The sequence below is a fragment of the Epinephelus fuscoguttatus genome, linkage group LG16, assembly GCF_011397635.1.
Source record: "Epinephelus fuscoguttatus linkage group LG16, E.fuscoguttatus.final_Chr_v1".
Taxonomy (NCBI): domain Eukaryota; kingdom Metazoa; phylum Chordata; class Actinopteri; order Perciformes; family Serranidae; genus Epinephelus; species Epinephelus fuscoguttatus.
This window is the reverse complement of record NC_064767.1, coordinates 22,441,332-22,461,353: the sequence shown is the minus strand read 5'-3', so window position 1 is coordinate 22,461,353 and position 20,022 is coordinate 22,441,332. Positions and strand designations below refer to the sequence as shown.

Below are 20,022 nucleotides of genomic sequence, written 5' to 3'. Positions count from 1 at the left end.
GTGATATTGATGACAGGCTGCTGCAGATGTTGACAGAGCAGCCGATAAAGTCTGTCGTCAGTCCTGAACAAGACCCCCTTTGTTGTGTAATCTCGCTCGTTGGCCATGTGAGTTAATAATGAATTGGACTAAAACGACATGTCTGGTCACACGCTGATAGCTGTGGAAATTACCTCGAGGAGGTCAGGATTTCAGCAAAGTGGTTCAGAACTGAAAGGTCCAGATTGTCTGATGTGTTCTGCCACACCTGAAAACACAGAGAGCAACACAATGTTTACAATTTGCCTCCAAATACACTTCAAGAAATACTTTAGCTCACAAAGGATTGTTGTGTATCAATTACTCACCCCGCGTTACGCTGAATTTCTAAAGAAAAATTTTCTCACATTCTTCCATGGTGAACAAAGATTCCACAAACTGAGTAAAATCTTGATGAATTGAAGTCATTGAGGGCCGCGTTCAACAGCAGTAAAACAATATCAAAACATCTGTTTACAAGTTCTCACACAACTCGTGCAGTTTAATCCAAGTCTGATTTATCTAGTTGTATGCTCAGTGCTTCCCAAACACATTCATTTAAAAAAAAAATGTGAGTATTTAAGAAACTTGAGCAAAACAGTGCAGGCACACTCTCATTTCTGCGTCAGATTGATTATGTGGAAGTGTTTTAAATAGTAATGTTGTAGTAAAAACGCATGTGTTTGGGAAGTACTGAGCATACGACTGTGTAAATGAGGCTTGGATTATATTGAACAAGTTATGTAAGATTTGTAGTGTAAATGTATGTTTTGATATAGTTCTGTTGTTTTCGTGACTTCAACTTGTCATGAATTTTCTTTGAATTTGTTGGATTCTTCGTTCACCAGAGGCATGTGAAAAAAGTTTTCTTTATCATTTCAACAGGGTGGGTAATTAACATACAAACGTTAATGTTTTTGTGTGATGTATTCTTTTAAAAACTTTCCAAATAAATACCAGGTGGACAAAAAAATGATCTACTGAATTTCTATGCTACAATTTGGATGTTTACCTCCAGGTCACACAGCAGGGCCTGAAAAGCCAGTGTGTTCTGTAGGCAACCCGACCCGCAGCACAACTCCACTGACTTCGACAGATACAGAACCAACTGAAAGGTTCTGTAGCTGACCAGATTGTGCTTCATCTTCAGCAGGAAAGCTAGCAGCTACAAGGAGAGCAAATTATATAAGGACAGGTCACAACAGTAAGGCAGCAGATTTTGATGTTTGTGTAGCAACTCTAGTGATTTTACAAGGTCAAACACACCTTGTATCCGTTGATGCGGTTCATTTCCTGCTGCATGGCAGAGTTGGTCTCCAGCACAGAGAGAAGAACTTTGACAGCTGCATACAGAGAGCTATCATCTGGCGCCATTGCAACTAAACTGAGAACAACTGCAGGCCCACCGATGTACAGGAAGCCATTGGATGCACTTCTGGGGGTGAATGTACGCACACCTTACAGGACAAGAGTCATGAGCTTACCAATGTGCCTGCTGGAATCGACCAAAGCACAAAAACTATGTAAAAATAATACTTTATTCACCAAAATGTCCAACCAGGGCTGCTCCTATGGTGCGAGCCGTACCGCTCAGGTGCTGGCTGATGTTTCGAGCCAAGAACACAGGGGTGAATTGATCCCGAGATGTTATCCCCATCTGTAATTACACACAAGGATTGCTACTCTGTATCAAAACAACAAACACATAGGTTCAGCATAAACTGCTCTTACCTCTTTAGCAATCAGTCTGCAGTCCACCTCATTGTAATCCCCTCTTATCTGCACCACAGTTGTTAGTGTAGAAATTGCTGGGTTGATGCCAAATGAGATCCTCTCCTCAGGAACCAGCCTGAGAGGGACAGACTCAGCATCTGGATCATGACCTGGACACAAACAGAGAGGTGAGACAATGCAAGTAGGTAAAGCAGAACTGCCTTACAAAAGTCAAATGTAATGTTCAACCATAATCATCACTATCTATTAAGAAAACTGCAAGTAATTGGTGTATTAATTACAAAATATTTCTTTCAACACTGACCTCACATAACACATAAGCATAGTTGTTCTGCATCAGTATATAAAGTCCCTGTATCAAAGCAAATTTCTTGTTTTGCAGAGAAAATCATGCATGCATGCATGAGCTCCGTGACAATACGATTTACTGCATGCCATGGCATGTTGGGAGGACAAAATGACAGAAGAAAAAGCTAACCAAAACACTGACTGATCAAAGCTACATTCCAAGACATCTAGAAACAACCTCATTCTTGGGTCATACTCAAACCATGACAAAATATATTTACAGATTGGGTGCTCTTATCCAGGATGACTTACTGTAAGTAAATGAAATACATACTGTAGAAATTCTGTGGAATTCTTGCACAAGATCTTGACCCACCTGTGTTGCACAGAGCCAGGAAGTTGCCCTGGTAGGCAGTGCCTTGTGTGTATATGACACCCACAGCTTCAGAGCTCAAAGCTTCCTCAAACAGGTACGATGGACCCACTCGCCACACTAGAGCAGCATGTTCCTTCCAGAGAGGCGGTGTTCCTATCAGACCGTACACATCGATCACAGCTGCAGGGTCCATGGAGACGTACTGACCAGGGAACGGCTGAATGTACTTCATCTGACAGAGAATGCAGAGGCTATGATGCATGAATATATAAACGCCACATTAGACTTAAAATCCTATTTATCATCAACTCCTCAGTTTCCCTCCTCCTGTCATACCTTTCCTGTCCCCACCGCCTTGCCGTTGAAGTAGGCTGAAGCCAGACAGCTCTTCTTCACGTCCTTGGCCATGACCACAGCCAGGTGGTGCCACTGACCCGGGACCAGCATGCTGGAACAGCGGAATCTCAGTGATGTGGCTAAAGAAGAAGGAGTGCACACTTCTGGCTCCATCATATCTGTTTAACAAACATGGAGGAAAACATCCAGTCACTCTCTGCAGTATAAACTCATGGTGTAATGCTTTGTGCAGTCGCACTTTAAACACAACTGATAAGAAGTAGCTGACACTTTTGACAGCTAGAAAAAAAAACTACTCGGCTAAACAAACTCACCCACAGTCTTCAACCAGTTCTGCCAGTCATTGTTATGTAAAGTTCACAAAGGGCAAATATTGACCAAACTTTTATTGCTCTCACCCAGGTACGTAAATGCTTCCTCCTCTGTGGAGATGACCAGACAGCCATCATATGCTGATAAGGTAACAGACAGACAGATGTATTGTTGTTCAGTCCGGGACATGTGGCGGACCACTGACAGTAGACGGATTGGGTGGGAATCACAGGCTGAGCTGAACCGGTTGATCTGGAACCAGCAGGAAAATGAGAGACCAGCTGTAGGGGGGAAACCCCGGCAGTCTAGAACATGAGATAAAGATGATGAGATATTTTATTCAGCTTTATTTACAAATGTGTGAGCATCAAATATCTAAACTCATCGTTTACCTCCTCCGATTCCACCTGTTGCGATTGAATCAGCGGTGACTCCTTTCACCGTGGCCAGAGACGGCAGGAACAGGCAGCTGCAAAGCATATTGTCACATCATCATTTCTGCAGCACAAACAGTATTAAAGTTGCAACGATTAACCCATTAGTTGACAACTAATTGCCAACTAAATTGATGATTGATTCGTCGGTTTGAGGAAATTTTTAAGAGAAAAGGTCAAAAATCTCTGATTCCAGCTTCTTAAATGTGACAGTTTTCTGTTTCTTTCCTCCTCTATGAAAGTAAACTGAATATATTAAGGTTTTGGATGAAACAAGACATTTGAGGACGTCATCTTGACCTTAGGAAACACACATTTTCACCTTTTTCTGACATTTTATAAATCAAACAACTATCAACTAATTGGAAAAAATAATCGACTGTGTAACCGACAATGAAAATAATCCTTAGTTGCAGTCCTATATGTTACATAATTAAGTTCCATCTCGTCTAGTCTTGATACTGCAGGGCTACACAGAGACCCAGGAAAACAAGGACTCACCCATATCCACTCTCACTCATGTTGAACTCTACAAAGGCTGGCGAAGACGAGACTCTGTGCGGCCTGAAAGTGCGTGGTGATGTCATAGAAACCAGACTGATGATCTGGTGGACAGGTATTGCTGTACCAACTGAGGATTCACTGCGAGCCGAAGACTGTAACAAGCTGAAGGCCCGCTTCAGTGTCTTTACCGAAGATCCCGATGAGGCATCTGTCTCTGTACTGTGACCTGGTGTAGACAACACAACCAAAATCCAATGTGTGACCTCGTTCATGTCTGGAAGACCAAATTAAACCTCAAGAGGACTGAAACTAACAAGCATCAGTAAAGAACAAATATAGAAACAATACTAAAAGTCCATACCATTTGAAACAGGACCTTTGATCAGAGGGGGACATTCTAGTTGTGATTGCATGGCTGTCTTCTCTGCCAAGCACATGAGAGGGTCCCCTAAACACAGGAATGCTCTGAGAGGGGGAAAAAAAGTAAAAAACACAGAACAGAAAAATTGTAGCACAAATATTTAAAGTTAAAAGTCTTTTCATCTTCAGTGCAATAAAGAAACGCACGTGTACCTCAAAGACTGCGTATGTTTTACCTGAAATCTGAGTGTGAGATGGCCTGCGAGGAGAGCTTCTCCAGGATACGAGTAACAGGTAGATGTAACGGGTGGTTTGGAGCCATCAACATGCTCCGACAGTGGACTAGGAGTGTAGAGACCAGCCCTCCCTCGCACACTATCTGGCGGTTTCGCTCAGATTTAACCATGGCCTGGATGTGGTGCGCCAGTGAGAACTGGACCTCCATTGAGAGCTAGAAAAAAGGGAAAGAAATGTGTCTCATATTACTCATGTATTAACTACTGTGTAACAGTAGGGAGTGTAACATGTTCAGCATAGAAAGGTACCTGTGGGTCCTTGGGAGTAAACACAGAAGGAAGGAGAGTCATAATAACGCGGATTGCTCCTGGATGAAGAATAATATGGTCGCTGGTGAACCTACTGTAAGCAAAGGGATAAACAAAAACATATACTTTGGAGATCAAATATAGACCCCATTCATTCACCACAGTTTAGATATGAATGCAGTAACTCCACCCACAGTACCACTTCTGTGCCTAGAGGCAGACATTTGCACCCTGTGGGCCAGATGCTTGATATTGTTTAAGTGAAAATCTCCAAATCCTGCTTCACATACTATATAAATTAAGGGAAGTACTTCATTTTGTCAAACTGGAAAGAATTAAATGCATGATACAGGGCTACCTGAGAACATTTTGCAAGCTATGGGACCCCTTTTTTGAGTACATACAAGAGCTGGACTCCCCAAATATTCCTAAATGACCAATATATAATATATTTCTATATTTTATTAATTACTTTTATGTCCTTAGTCTTGGTTTTGTATCATTTCTACCTTACTTACTTCTTGCACCTTTACTTTATATTGTATTGACCAGATGTTATTGTGTTGTCCATCTGGTCTCTTTAAAAAAAAAATCAATAAACACATTGTGGGGAAAAAGGTATGAATGGAGAGGAAATTCTTCTGATAGGAATATGGTTTCCACCACCTCGAAGTGTTTAGAAATATCCACCTGTACTGAGACTCTGAGCAGACTGTGGAAATGCTGGGTGCTGTGGTTCTGGATCTTCCCGATGTGTCCTCCAGAGACTGTGGGCCTGATCCCAAGTGGACAGCAGAGGACCCTGAATACACTTTCTCTTTATCTCTGTCACACCCATCCTTGGGCTCTTGTCCTAAGTTTAACTCCAAAGAAGAGTAGGTCCCTGTGGCAAACTGGTCGAGATAGGAGAGCAGCCTTATACAAGTCCGAAGAGTTACAGGCAGATTGGGTTGTGACGTGGTGAAGGGAGAGGAGGGTGCTTTAGGGGCCTCTGCTAACTCAACAAACTGGTGGAAAGTCTTCCCAGGAGACTGGTTGTCCTCTGCGGTCTTGAGACAGGAGCCCTCCTCTCCATCGAACATGTCCGTCTCTGGGCCTTCTGTGTGGAAACAGCCCAGCTGGAGCAGAGCCTCTGCCAGCCTTTCATAAAAACCACCAGTCTCAAAATGGTGTGCATTCACTGTGTGAAGATGCACAGCCAAGGCCAGAATGTGGAGAGTGAGGAGGAGGAGGTCCAGCAGCGGTTGGTGCCCAAGGGACTTCCATAGTTCTCCCTGAGGAGGGTCAGACAGAGCTCCCTCCATGTCGATCACCAGAGACAGCAGCCCTGTGAAGCCTCCTACTCTCCTGAAGGCGTCCCAGCTGTTGGGGCTCTCCAGCACCTTCAACATGGACTGAAATGTAGAAGTGAGGGGTCAGGCAGACAGTAAGCATGTGGAATCACCAAACACATGTAAGTCTAATCACACATATGACAAAGCAGATTCTTAGTAAGATTATATTTTGATAGACACTAAGCTTTGCTTGGAGTCGCAGTGTTTAAAAGCATCTCCCTAGTCAATTAAAACAATGTCATGAAAAATAGATGAAACGTACAGATATATCATAAATCATTTCTGGTAACTAGTTTTTGGAGGTGAACAAAATCACATTAACTTTATTCAATTTGGAGACCTAATCCATCAGGTAGGTAATGTGTGAGGCAGAACGCAGAGGGAAATGTGATTAACTGAAACTGGAGTAATCACAATGGCTCTTAACACTTGCCAACCCAGGTCGTACCCAATCTGATTGCCACCTGCTTTAACCATGTTAGTACAAAGAACACACACACTTGCACGTGCGCACACACACACCCACACCCACACACAAAGCTTCTGCATGCATTCACAAACAATCACAAGTGTACACGCACACTGAACACACACAATATCTGCAAGTAAGTGCTCCTCTAGCTGCCATCTATAAAAACGGACACATACAGTGGGTGTGTAACTTAGTTAGACTTAATCAGATCTCTGTCCCATTCACTGATCTGATAGAGGTGGTAATCTTCAGAGTGCCACAGCACAAGGCTGCTGGCCTAATCGAATCGTTCCAGAGTTAACAGCTAAACCTGTTTTAGCAAATCAATCTGCATTTGTCTATAATGTAATCAGGGTCCCACATGCTAAGAAAATAAATTCACTAGCTTATTATGTTTTAAGTGCATTACAATTTGTTATGATTTGATGGAGAGTGGAGGCTACGTTTTCTTCGGCTGATATCACCGCATATCACAGTGTTTCTGCATCTGTGTGTGTGTGCTGTTGTCTGTGCCTGTGGGAGTGTGTAAAATGTAAGTACCTGCAAAAGATCCCGCTTCAAACCAAGTTCCTGCTGTGTAGAGGAGCAGAGGGCTCCTATGGCGGTGCTCATAAACTCCTCAGGATTAATTTCAGCTAGCTGCTCCAAAATGCTCAGAGTGGGACCTCGATACTGATCCTCATCCAAGAAGATTTTTATGTAGGGAACCATACCAAGGTCTCGCACTGAAACTGTAACACACGTGCAACAATGAGGTGTAAAACAGCAGTTTATAGCCTTAAACAAATAAAGACTGCAGTTGGTGAAAGAGTAAGAAATTCAATTTTAAAAAATTGACATGAAAAGAAGTGAATGTGTATACCTGTGTTTTTAATTGAACGCAAAGTTAGGGTCGACACAACTTGAAGCATACAGGTAGTGAGCAGTCTCTCACTGTCCTCCACACTTGGCAGCTGCTGGGGATCTAAGGAGCACGACAACTTAAGATGCAAATTACAGAGTAAAGGTACAAGATTGAAATTTGGCTTCTGATCTATACTTGCAGGCCCAAAGCACAAAGGTCTGCAACAGTTTCATTTCAAAATGACTCATTTTGAAATTTAAAGCACTGAGTCATGACTGAATGTGCTGCTCAATGCTGTATTTAGCAGTTGTATAATCATGATTACATCAGAGGTTGAGGAAATCAATATGTTGGTTCATACTTTTTTGAAGGGAAGAGACAACTCCAGCCTTCCTGAGGATTTTAGCTCTCCGGCGAAGTTCGTTGAGCAGCAGCTCCAGCAGGCCCAAGTCACTCAGCACCTCAGATAGCATGCCACTGTGCACTGTCAACCTGCAGTGCAGAGAAAATAGACCTGATTCAGCCTACACGGAGGACGCACAAAGCACTGCTGTTCTAGCAGTTGTCACCTGTGGCGTTTGTCATTACTTTTGAAAAAAAAAAACCAAAATGCCAACTTGATCCTGTCTTACCTGTTCTGTGTGCATCTGATAAGATTAACCAAGCTGTTGTAACAACATTTGGAGAAGGGCATATTTCTAACTACTTATTATTTAAAGACTGCCTCCACTCAAAAATGTGTTTTTCTTATGCTTCTGTGCCCTACAATGACTGACTTGTATCTGTTAGATTTGTCACTAGGGAGGTGTTTTTAACATTCCTCAACTGAAGGGGGTGAAATTTCCTCAAATCTGAGACTGAAATGTACGCCAGGCAAACTAAATTAGGTGTGTCACTAATACAAAAGCTAATCGCTGTCTAATACAGGAAACACAAATCCACAGGGGAACAGACTTCAATACAAAAAACAGTAAAGAAACTTGAAACTTCCAGCGCAGAGAAGACTGTCGCAACAGAGAGCAGAGTCACATAGTGAAAGTTTTGACAGCAAATGTGGTAGATTGTGCAGTTTTTGGATGTAAACCCTGAAGCTTCCTTCCTCAATCTACCAAAAGTGAACCATCATAGCAGATATTATTGTTTGTTTCGCAACCATTAAGGCTGTGTCTCATCTGAGTCTGTCTGGCTCAAACATGAATGGCTGAATCTTAATGTTTCCTCTAATGCTAACACTTGACATTTTGATGTACGCTGCTCTGTCACCACTCAACCTGGTGCAGGCAGCAATGGAAAAAAGCAGAAAGCAAAACTTACTGCAAGCAGCAGTGTTGGGCAGGGTGGAGGCCAGATCCAGAATATCTCAGTGAGGGAGAAAGAGTGGATCTGCCTTCAGCCCCTTTTCAGGGGTTTTTAAATTTCTTTATGTGGGAAAACCCACTTCAAACAAAATACTAACCACAGCAGAGTATTTTCACATACTTTGAAAACATATCTAGAAGGGGACTTGAAAATGTATCTTTATAAATTTGCTGTGAATTGAGAAGGAAACCTGAACAATCCTGAGTAATATGTGTATCAACTTGCACCTGCTCACCTGTGAAAACACTTGAGCGCCACCACTGCAAACTCTACCCCCGCCACTCTTCCAGCTAGTGTCCCAGCCCAGCTCTGCTTCAGCACACCCAGCAGTGCCCGCAAGGTCTCATGGGGGATGTAGTTCAGCTTAAATATCACCTGTAACACAACATTTAATCAGACCTTGAATGCATGTTGTATCAAAGAAAAAGTTTGCACAAGGCCAGCGTTAAAAGTACGTACCATCTCTAGCAGTGAGAAGAACAGTTTTTGGACGGGTCTTGGCTTACAACACACACACGCAGCCAGCTGGGCCATCGACTGGACAGTCCACTCCAACAGGAAGAAATTGGCTGGATCCCTCTCCCATATCGTCTGCACGGTTCGAAGAAGCTGGCAGCACAGCAGAGAATCCTGAGAACGCAGCAAGGAGGCCTGCAGCAGGTGGAAGGCAGGCAGGTTTTTAACTGCTGAACCTGGAGACGGAGAAAAAGTGTCAGCACACTTAACTTGTCAAAGGAAGTTTCAGCCCTTTAAAATGAGTCATATTGAAAAGAATATAGTATGCATGTTTGTTGAACTGGGAGACAATGTATTTGTGTAACAGTCTATGACATACTACAAAACAATATCAGCCTGAGGTCAATTTAGCCAAAAGATGTTTTAAAATTTAAAGCTCAATTTATCAGATTTTGCTCTAGCAAGGTCAGACAGTCAATTTCATAGGAAAAGGAAAACCAATAAATTATAAACAACCTTTAACACAGATCAGAGGCTGAATCCCATAAGCCAATCGAGTTATGCATACATAGATAGATTGAAAACAAACAACACAACATGCATGAAGGCAAAAGAAAAGCAGCATAATCTGCCTTGATAGAGTTTGTTTGCTGCATTGTCAAAACATTTAGAGGTGGTCCTAGATGTGAGAGTAAAAACACGCTTGTGTTTGTTGTGAATAAATATATACCTGGTTAGTAATAGGATTCATTTTCACACTTAATCAAAATTGCATCAGAACCAAATAAGATCAGCACAAAACAGTCCCTGGTCCCTCTGCTGGAAAGAGATCTACTCCTTGATGTGATGGATGGGTGCTGAGTGTGTGTGTCTGTGTGTATAATTGGATGGGTGTGTGTGTGTTTATTATGGACACTCTATTTATGAGTGTTGGATGGAGGTGTGTGTGCATCTATGATAGATGGCTGGTTGCTGTAGGCCAGTGGTGAATGGATGTGGAGCATCTTAACAGAGTTAGAGGGGAAGCCTCCACTTCATCATCCCAGACATAATCACCTCAGCTTCCTGTTAACCTGAGGGGTGTTGTGCACTGCAGCGGGGTAGCAGTGGGGGAATGGGGAGTCAGGGTGTGTGGGAAATCAGGGAAAAGGGAGTGGAGCAGTTCGGGCGGGTTATATGAGGGCAAAAGTGCAAAGGAGGGATGAACTGTGTGGTCATTTGGGGGGCCTATTCCCCTCGCTAAACTTATCTTTGCTGAGCCATGCATGTGGTGATAATTAGATAGTTTGGAGTATGAATTTGGAGGGGATATTTCAGAGTGTATCCTCATGGTACAATTAACTGTTGAGAGATAATTAGGGAGGGGTGGTCAGTGAGGAGCTGACCTACCTTTGGTGAGTGGTGGGTCAAACTTAAAGGCTGGAGGCTGGGGGTTTGTGACACAAAGAGCTACTTTCAGCTCAGTTTTGCCAAGCAGGGTGAAAGACGCAATGAGAGCTAGCAACTCCTCCACAGGCTGGAACTGATCCACAGGAATGCCGTCCTCACAGCTTGTGATGGTATCATGATGAGAGGCAAAAAAGGGGTAAAGTTACATGAATAACAGAGATCTAAAAGCAGACAAATTACATTTTGATAAATAATGACTCCCTTTGAAGGGGCTGTATATTCACATCATTAAATTCCACTTAATTTCAAAGAATGTCTTTTTATTCTTGCCCTTAAAAAGACCATGAGGACAAAAATCTAATTCTTTTGATGCCTTTTCATTTCTTTAATCAAGTACATCATTTCTAAGCATACTCTTTGATTCATGTGATTCTTCTTCCGTTCATGTCCTTTAATCTCACCGTTTCAGGATGTTCTCAAAGGCCTTGTAGCCGTTGTTGGTGTCAAACTCCACGAAGAGGGCTGGGTTGAGAGGATAGGTGTCTCTGATGAAGCTGAACACAGCAACGGCCACCTCAGCTAGCAGCTGTCCTGAGACATCAGCACTGATGTGCAAAAGGTTCTGGATGCAGATGCGCACACAGTTCTTGCCTTATAAGGAAAAGACAGTGTTCTTGGTTAGTGAAGTAGAATGTGTCCGCACACTCAAAGTTTTATGTATGCTCTCAATGAAGTATTGCTTCAAGAACACTCCTCTAAAGACTTTTCACTCTCATCCTCAACATTGTATGCCTCCGCCAACTAGTTAAGATGCAGTTTACATCCATGTGTGTTCGGACTCATAGTAAATGGTGGTGGTTAAGGAATTTAATAAAATGTATAAAGTGTAATCACTTCATAATTCTATCCAACTTTTATAATTAGACTATGAATTCTTGAGTTATGGCTACAAATGTGTTTTCTGAGGTCACAGTGACCTTTGACCATCAAACTCTGATGAGCTATTTGTTAAGTCCAATTGGAAGTTTGTGCCAAATTTGAAGAAACCCCCCTCAAAGTGTACCTGACAATCACATTCACAAGAATGGAACAGACAGACAACCCAAAAACATAATGCCTCTGGCTATAGCTGTCACTGGCACAGAGGCATAAAAAAATCATGCTGGAAATACTGATAATTTCTTGGTGTCCAGAACAAATCAAAGTAAACTTGTGTGTACCGGAACATTTAAGTGAATCATCCGTGCTGAAAGAGGCATCATGTGACATACTTGCAGTATGTCTATCTGCTGGAATGTATGCTTCTGTGTCTCTGTGTAATCAACCCATTACTGGAATAAAGATGTCTGTCTGTCTGCAGAAATAACTTCCCCTAATAAAATCTAATTATCCATTTTCTGTGCAGCCCATTTTCTGTTGTATTTAACTTTACGTGTTGGAATATTGTCTATTCTAACGAGAAATCAGAACAATGAAATGACTATGAGATACAGAGAAATGTTACTCATCCCATTAGTTTTGAGTTACCTCACCTTGCAAGCATGGGACAGTGTTGCTTGTTGCTACAGCAGAGATCGCCTTGAGGACACGAGAGGCCTGGTGTCTCCATGTGGCGCTGGTCTGGTCCCATAGTGATGTGAGGCCAATGATAAGACACTGCAGCTCCTGAGTTTCCACCAGGCTCTCCACATTGACTGGCTGCCTACAGAGCTGTAGGAGCACCTGGAAACAAGCATAAGGAAGAAGTTTAGAGTGAGACCAAAATACAATGAAAAAGGCAAGTAGAGCTTGCATGATGACGAGCAGACAAAGGGTAAACCAAAGCATAAAATGAGGCCATAGTCTCAACTGACCTGCGTTAGTGGCTCCTGAAAGGTCTCCTCTATGGCCACGTTCTCCTTTTGTGCTGGAAGGCACACTAGCAGGTACAGACATTTCACCAAAGCAGCAGGGAGCCCTGGGTTTATGCAGGACAATATATCCTACAAACACACACACACACACACACACACACACACACACACACACACACACACACATCAGTGTTTTTCATTTAAAAATGACATGAATCTAGAAAAGCATTTTTTTATGACAGCCAGACTATCACAGGACTGACACACAGAGACAGACAACCACTCACGCTCACAATCACACCTACGGGCAATTTAGAGCCACTAATTAACCTAATCTGCATGTCTATGGACTGCGGAAGAAGCCGGAGTAAAGAAAAAGAGAAGCAGAGAAAACCCACGCTGACACGGAGAGAACATGAAAACTCAAACCTGGAACCCTCTTGCTGTGATTCAACAATACTAACCACTGGTGATTATCAATATCACAAATATAACGTGGTATTTTCCAACATCCTACGGCAGTCAAGGACTTCACATACACAAGGGTAAGTTCCCCACGAATGAGTGACTCCCATTAAATATAGAGAGGCTGTCGATTTTACAACTTTGACCTTGACTTCAAAACTTAATCCTCACTCACTGAGCTGTCTGCTGTCAGCAGCAGCAGAGACTTTAACAGCAGCCATCCTTTATTGTTTTTCGCTTCACAGTTTGTTTCCTTCGTATCATGCCTTTGGAAGAATCGCACCACCTCGCCACGAGCTTGCTCTGAAAACAGAAAAAAAAAGCCGAAGTCAACAAGAGAACAACACTGTCAACATACTGTAGCTGCTTCTTTTCAGCATTTACTGTCACAGAAATCAGTACAAATCTTAATTCACATCTCAGTCAAGTGCACCAGAGTTCACATAGAAAGCAAAGTGTATGCCTAAATAGAATTAGGGCGGATAGTGCACGTATGAAAGTTTCATTTCTCTTTTCAGGAAGTTCATTTACATTCTGTTTCTTTTTTGGCATGTGTAAATTTATGTGCTATGCAAGTGTTCCTGGAAAATGATTTTAATATGACAGTGGTGCACCCCTAAAAAGACCAACTGAGCCTTAAAACAAGAAAGAAAAGTCCCACTTATTAAACCTAAACCCAAACCAGAGCTGCATCAAAAACCAGAAGCATCTACTTCCCTAAAAAAAAAAACTTTCTCCTTTATACCTCCAGAAAAATAAATATACCCGACAAGGCATCCAAACCTCAAGAAAGGAACTACATATTGCTTGTTTCCACATTTTTGTGAACAGATTGCATGTGCTTCAGTGTTCTGTTTTCAGTAACCTGACACGAGTAACATTTTTAAAAAACTACTGGAACAGCACCCTGAAAATGCAGAAGTAGATAGAGGAGGTAGAAAGTCCCACCACCTGAGAAAAAAATATCTTTTGCAGTATTCGCAGTGATATGAGCAGTTGTTCATACCTGCAGGCCTTTCTGTCAGTCTGTCGTGGATGTCATGGATGACAGTATCGGCGGTGAGAGCTGCAAGACCCTTCATGTTCAGATCTTCAAGTCTTCCACCATCCTCACAGACCTGGGATCAGAGAGGAGAGTCCATCAGATTAAGATACTGCCTGTAGTGATATACTGACAAAACAAAACGTGATGATGTACTGCAAAGGGCATTTGTGAGTGAAAATGGTGTCTGAACGTGTTTGTAATATGAATTTTAAACAGTTTTGGAATGGAAATACTGGCACAAAATAACATGCTGTGCTCATTTGTTGCAATGTACTGTACGTACTCTTGTAGTACATACTTGCTTTACTATATATAAACAATATAACCATACCATAGGTGAAAATATACTGCTTTGAGTTCACTACACTATAAATAATAGAAGCCAGCGCATACTGTCTGCTCTTTCCAGTTCCATAAGAGGATATCGCATTTCACTGAGTTTGCTGTTCTTAAGTGAGGCCCTACATTCTGTTCAAATCTCTGGTCATGAGGCTTATACATACACCAGCACCACACACAAACCAAAGAGTGATTATGTCTGCAGCTTTGAGCCCGATCAATGGCGTTACACACACAGATCAGTGACGGAATTTACACCGAGTGTGCACGGGTCAAAATAGTGCAGAGTTTTTTTCCTTTCATAACTGTGATGCAATTCAGGCACTGAGAATGAGAAATTCCTCTTCTTCCACTTAATCAAATCGATGCCCGAAGTGGCGAATCTGAAGCGCTTTTGTATTTCATGTGACAGTTCAGTAAACTGTATTGTTTTACTAGGAAACCACACACACATTCATTCAAAGGACAGTGATGCAGCTGAGGGCCAAACATCTGACTGCCGACTCATGTTGTTTCATTCAAGTGGTCTGAAGCAGTTTTGGAAACCACAGAGTCTTGAGGTATCCATTTAACCTTTTTTCATGGATGGGTATTAATTCAGACTGTGGCTCCACTTTAAATTATCCTGTCGTGATCCATTAAAGAAGTAGTTCGCTGCTGGAAACATGGTCTTTTCACAATGCTGGGTTGTCTATGCAGGAGAAAGATGGTAATACTTTTAAAACTGGTGCTACATGACCACAGAAAACAGAGGAAAAAGGGGTGTGGAACCTTTTGCTCAAGAGGTAGAAAACCTACAATTACCAGAATGCATTGTGCCGCATCGGACCAATAAACACTCCCGCTGCTGCCATATTGCGTCCAAAAGCGATATGGCCGCCAGCTGGTAACAAACGATCTCTTATTACAGTTAAACAGTTAGCCAAAATATGTTTCTAAAAAAAATGGCCAAAAAACAGACTGTATTTGATCAGTGCTGCTTAGTTTTACCGTCTAATCTCAGTTTTTCAGCCTTTTTTTTCCCCACAATACAGGAAACAGTATGGCACCCACTCCCTCTTCATAAACTCTCAGCTAAACAGCACACTAAAACATGCTTATGAGAACATTTTAGGGCACAAACAGGCAATACAGTAACAGAATCGTGGTTTATATTTGACTAGCACTGCCAAGTTTTGCAGTTTAATTTGAGTTTGGTCTTCCCCCCTCTCTCTCGATCCACTTCTATACACTTTGTATCCATGGTGGCGGCAGGCGTACAAAAATGAGGAAGTACAATCTGTAGCTTGAGCCACAGTCTTAGAGCCAGCGAAAATCCCGAAACTCAACATCCAGCACATTTTTATTGGCAAGTGAGCAGGGAGATCTGGTCACTGCAAGATGGAGGGAAGTTCCATAGTTCATTTACATACACTACCTGCGTTATTATGATACAAAGCATGCTGAAAATCGGCAAAGTATCCCTTTAATGATTCCCAAGTTGATGGTCTCCATTTATTTGATGGAAGATATTTACAATAGAAAAGCTTTAACCAAAATACTGATTAATAAACTGCTAATGTAAGTCTGAAAATGATGAACAGATGAATAAGATGACCAGAGATAAATACCGTCGGAACATATTCTTGTCCCAGTGGTCCATACCTGTATGTAGAGAGGCAGGACTTTGATGAGATGCTCCTCTCTCTGCTCCAAAGGAACATGGTCAGTCCTGTGGTCTGGGCTCGAGCATGCATGAACTCCCAGTGCTTGGAGTTGTTCTCTGAGCACTTGTGAGAGTTGAGGGTTCCCACAAGAGCCCTCCACTTTCTCCACCTTCAACTCCAGAGAGACAGATAACTCCCCTGAAGCACTCAGCTCTCCAGTTTCCTTATTGATCCTTTCCCCTTTAGCAAGCTGGTCCTGGAGGGTAAAAAAAAAGAGCCAGAAGTGAGAAATCCTCAGATTGTTCCATCTTTTTATAGATACTCTGAGTTTACATAACATCCCAAATACTGTTTAATCACATTTCCTAAGATTGCCTCACTTCCTCAAACAAATTTATCCAAGCCCTCCTCCGTTAAGCCACACAGCACACTGTCTGCATTGAGAAATCATCAGATAGAAGAGCAGACCACAGGCCGTCATGTGCCATTTTATTAACTGGTTACCAACCCCTGTGAGTGATCTGAGCAGTTTAACTCATGCCCAATTTTCAGTAATCAGAAGCACATAACAGAAGGAAATGTTAAAAGCTTTTCAAACTGTAAATCCACCATTGCAACAGGTTACCATTGATGGTTTACACCTTTTGTTCGTATTCCTTCCTCTTCTCCTGTGCAATACTTACTCAACAGTAATTGTGAAGCACTTTGAGAATACCAAATCAGTCCTCGCACTTATAAGTGAAAGTATGTGACAACCGGAGGTGCACATATGCAAAACATAGTGACCTTTTGTCCTGACAAAATCAAAACCCCAGTGTGTTCTGTCCCTTTCAGTCTTGCAAATATTGCAAACGTTATGCATCATGTGAAATAAAATTCCTCTACCTCCTTCACACAGTAGGCTACTAATAAGTGTCACACTGCTTCAAGCACACATTACTGTACGACTGAGGCTTTGACTAGTACATTGTTTCCTCATTACAGTGGCATTATTTTTGGCACTTTCTGTTTGTGTCACACATTCGTGGTGAACAGTGAGGGGCATTGGAAGAGGCGGATTGCTAAACTGATAAGCCAGAGCCAGTTGAATCAGTTATGATGGTAAGTGACGGGAAAGGCTGCTCACATTCCTTAGAAATTCTTATACAATACTTTGATGTTTTCTCATGTGAGTGTGCTGTGTGCAGTGTGTGAGATAGCAAGAAGGCGCAAGGGCACACAAAGTCATTCTTTACTTGTGAAATGCAAGCAACACATACCTCACCCCTCTGCTGACAGTGACATACAATGAAGTATGTTAAAGTGAAATTCTGCCACATTTACACAGAAGAATTATTCGAATTATTCATGCAACACACAGTTTAGTCCTCTTACCTGTACTTGTGTGAGAGCCATCTGGGATTTTCCAAACTAAGAGGAAGCTGTCATCTGTGCTGTGTTATTCCAACTGAGTAAGTGGTCTGTCTCCGTTCCCATGTCATGAGGAGTGACAAGTGGAGACCTGCTAAGATATGACTAGCACCCACTGTGCCGACCCTCTCTGTACAACTACCCACCCCTCACTAATCTGCATCAGGCAGGCTGAACTTTGAACAAGCAGAGCAACTCAAATCAGCTGGCCCAGGTCATGTGCCTTCTTACTTCCTTAGAGAAGCAGAAGTGAAAAACTGTTGTTTAGCTGGTTGGATGAGGCCCTCCCACAACGGCTCAAAGAAGAGTCCCTTTGCTTTTTATAGACGTGTCATGTTGGACTGGAATAATATGAATCACAGTGACACGATCCCATGATTAACCAAAGAAGCTGGCAAACACGACATGTAATAACAGGTTTAGGTGGAGAGAGAGAGAGGTTTTGACTTGTCGGTGAAATGATTAAGAACAAATTGTGTTTGTGCTTGTCTGCTGAAAATAACTAGAAAGACAGGCAGTTTTACTGCGTCTAAGAAGTAAACAAACCTTTCACAGAATCAGGAAACAAACTGATTTGGTTAGTATGTAATGAAAAACCGATCAATTTAGTGGAAATATATTTAGTTGATTTTTTTTAAATTGTTTTCTGTTTTTTACATTTGGTACAGGTATTAGGCCTTCAGTCATAAAGAGTGGGTGAGTGTTGTTAAAATGCCTGTGGAGTGTAACCAGTGGTGTAGTAGTAGTTGATGAGGTGGGGTATTATGAGGTAGATGGTAGGTTTCAGAGGAAAAGTAGGTAAACTCCTATGTCTTCCAATGGCTTTCGGCTGATAGGTGGGTATACTGTAAATGGCCAGAAGGAAGAGGTAGGTATACCCAGTATGACATCCAGTACACCACTAAGTGTAAATGCAATGAAACTGGAAAACTACTGCTTGTTTCATTGATTAGAGTCACTGGTTTGTACTGGTAACAGAACCATCAAAGCAGTGCTAACATAATTTAGCTAAACAGCGCCATCTTGTGGATTTTAATGATATAGAAATGTGACAACAGCCAGATACTGAGAGACAAAAATGTTCCAGAAACAGACAACCTTAAAACATTTCAGCAGGAAAAGTAGAGGTGTAACCAGTGACATAGATGATGCAGCCATGCTAGTTGTTAAGGGACTGTTCATTAATTGTTAGGGTGGAGGGATGGTGCCAAATTGGGGAGGCATGTCAAATTATGTTTAAGCACTGGGGAGGGACTTGTGTTTTTTATTTTGACTTTGGGGAGGGCCATACAACTTTAAATGGTTGTATATTTTTTATTTATTTTAAAAGGCCTCTGAACCAGAAATCTACTGGCGGGCTTTAAAGGCATGTTTTATTTAAGAATCAACAGAGTTGCACAATTTATATCATAGCTAGATACCGTAAAAACAGAAATTATTGTCCTTGAACGCCTTGCACATGATGTAGTCTTCCATTTTAAAAGCTAAATTCTCCATGTTTAAAATTTTGCCAAAAATAAAAAATAAACTGTTTGCACTAACCACAAAAAAAGCCAAAAAAAAACATTAAATTCTTCACTCCTGCATGCATGGCAATGGCAAAAAAAAAATACAACTAGGTCTACAAAAACTACAGGATTTTGTTTCAAACTTTTAACTTTCAAACTTCAGAGGGTAGGCTACGTTTTAAAATCTAATCACCTCCACTGTGCCAGGTGACTGATATTTCCATTGTTGTGTACAGTTTTTCAATCCCGTAATTGCTCTTTGCAGTCGCTCAAATAGGCTGCCTACATTTGGTGTGAATATGAAAAAATATAGTTAGTTGTGGTGGAGGGAGGGTCGTGCATTTTTTCCCTGTCAATCAGGACAGTTTAAAGAAAACTATTTGTAGCTTAGGAGAGGGTCAAGGTCAAACCTGAGCCACCCCCCTCCCCTGATAAGTTAAGCACAGTCCCTAACTGGATTTCCTGTGTTTGTATAGTGCATGTTATCTCAGTGGCTTATTTGGGCACTGAAATTGAACACAGCTATCATTCATCTTCACATAGCATGAAATATCAAAATGTCCACAAAGAAAAGAGACTGTCGAATTAAATAACAAGTAAACACAAGTTTCTGTAACGTTACACCTTCTGTTTCACCTTTACCTCCACCAGGAAACATCATCACCTGAAGTCAAACAACTCACGAGCTCCATGGCACGTTAACCCAATTGTCAAGCCACTTTATTCCCTCTGCATGTGCAGGCCTGCTCGGTGTTGCCTGGAGCTGATAACGTCACTATGGTGCTCTCATTGTTTCCGCAGTGTCAACTAACTTTATAAGCTGACAGCACGTGCAGTGGATACAGTGACGTTTATCCCGCGCGAGCCACAACAGCTCCCATTTCAGAGGTCTTCATGAATAAATGTTTTTTAAATCCCTACCCCTTATTTTTCTGACTGTATGATGACACACCGCTAATTCATTTCTAAGGTGT

General features: G+C 41.9%; 1 protein-coding gene across 3 annotated transcripts in view; it reads right to left on the bottom strand.

The window, feature by feature from the left end:
* wdfy4 (WDFY family member 4) overlaps positions 1 to 18,974 on the bottom strand; it is a 49,639-nt gene extending 30,665 nt beyond the window's left edge. Inside the window, exons 1-27 of one of the 3 annotated variants that reach the window (XM_049600212.1) lie at positions 17,505 to 18,974; positions 16,129 to 16,386; positions 14,107 to 14,218; positions 13,276 to 13,403; positions 12,636 to 12,764; positions 12,315 to 12,504; positions 11,244 to 11,433; positions 10,783 to 10,943; positions 9,397 to 9,629; positions 9,173 to 9,312; positions 7,940 to 8,070; positions 7,597 to 7,698; positions 7,275 to 7,465; positions 5,619 to 6,322; positions 4,929 to 5,022; positions 4,620 to 4,834; positions 4,385 to 4,488; positions 4,021 to 4,249; positions 3,478 to 3,554; positions 3,172 to 3,390; positions 2,753 to 2,931; positions 2,417 to 2,648; positions 1,750 to 1,901; positions 1,564 to 1,675; positions 1,285 to 1,475; positions 1,031 to 1,183; positions 174 to 247 (exon numbers count right to left, since the gene is read on the bottom strand). In XM_049600212.1, the coding sequence (XP_049456169.1) occupies positions 174 to 247; positions 1,031 to 1,183; positions 1,285 to 1,475; positions 1,564 to 1,675; positions 1,750 to 1,901; positions 2,417 to 2,648; positions 2,753 to 2,931; positions 3,172 to 3,390; positions 3,478 to 3,554; positions 4,021 to 4,249; positions 4,385 to 4,488; positions 4,620 to 4,834; positions 4,929 to 5,022; positions 5,619 to 6,322; positions 7,275 to 7,465; positions 7,597 to 7,698; positions 7,940 to 8,070; positions 9,173 to 9,312; positions 9,397 to 9,629; positions 10,783 to 10,943; positions 11,244 to 11,433; positions 12,315 to 12,504; positions 12,636 to 12,764; positions 13,276 to 13,403; positions 14,107 to 14,218; positions 16,129 to 16,386; positions 17,505 to 17,525 (4,721 nt within the window). In that variant the 5' untranslated portion in view covers positions 17,526 to 18,974. The remainder of the gene's footprint in view (positions 1 to 173; positions 248 to 1,030; positions 1,184 to 1,284; positions 1,476 to 1,563; positions 1,676 to 1,749; positions 1,902 to 2,416; positions 2,649 to 2,752; positions 2,932 to 3,171; positions 3,391 to 3,477; positions 3,555 to 4,020; positions 4,250 to 4,384; positions 4,489 to 4,619; positions 4,835 to 4,928; positions 5,023 to 5,618; positions 6,323 to 7,274; positions 7,466 to 7,596; positions 7,699 to 7,939; positions 8,071 to 9,172; positions 9,313 to 9,396; positions 9,630 to 10,782; positions 10,944 to 11,243; positions 11,434 to 12,314; positions 12,505 to 12,635; positions 12,765 to 13,275; positions 13,404 to 14,106; positions 14,219 to 16,128; positions 16,387 to 17,504) is intronic. The other 2 variants (XM_049600211.1, XM_049600210.1) reach the window with 2 other exon arrangements.
* Positions 18,975 to 20,022: the final 1,048 nt, after the last annotated feature.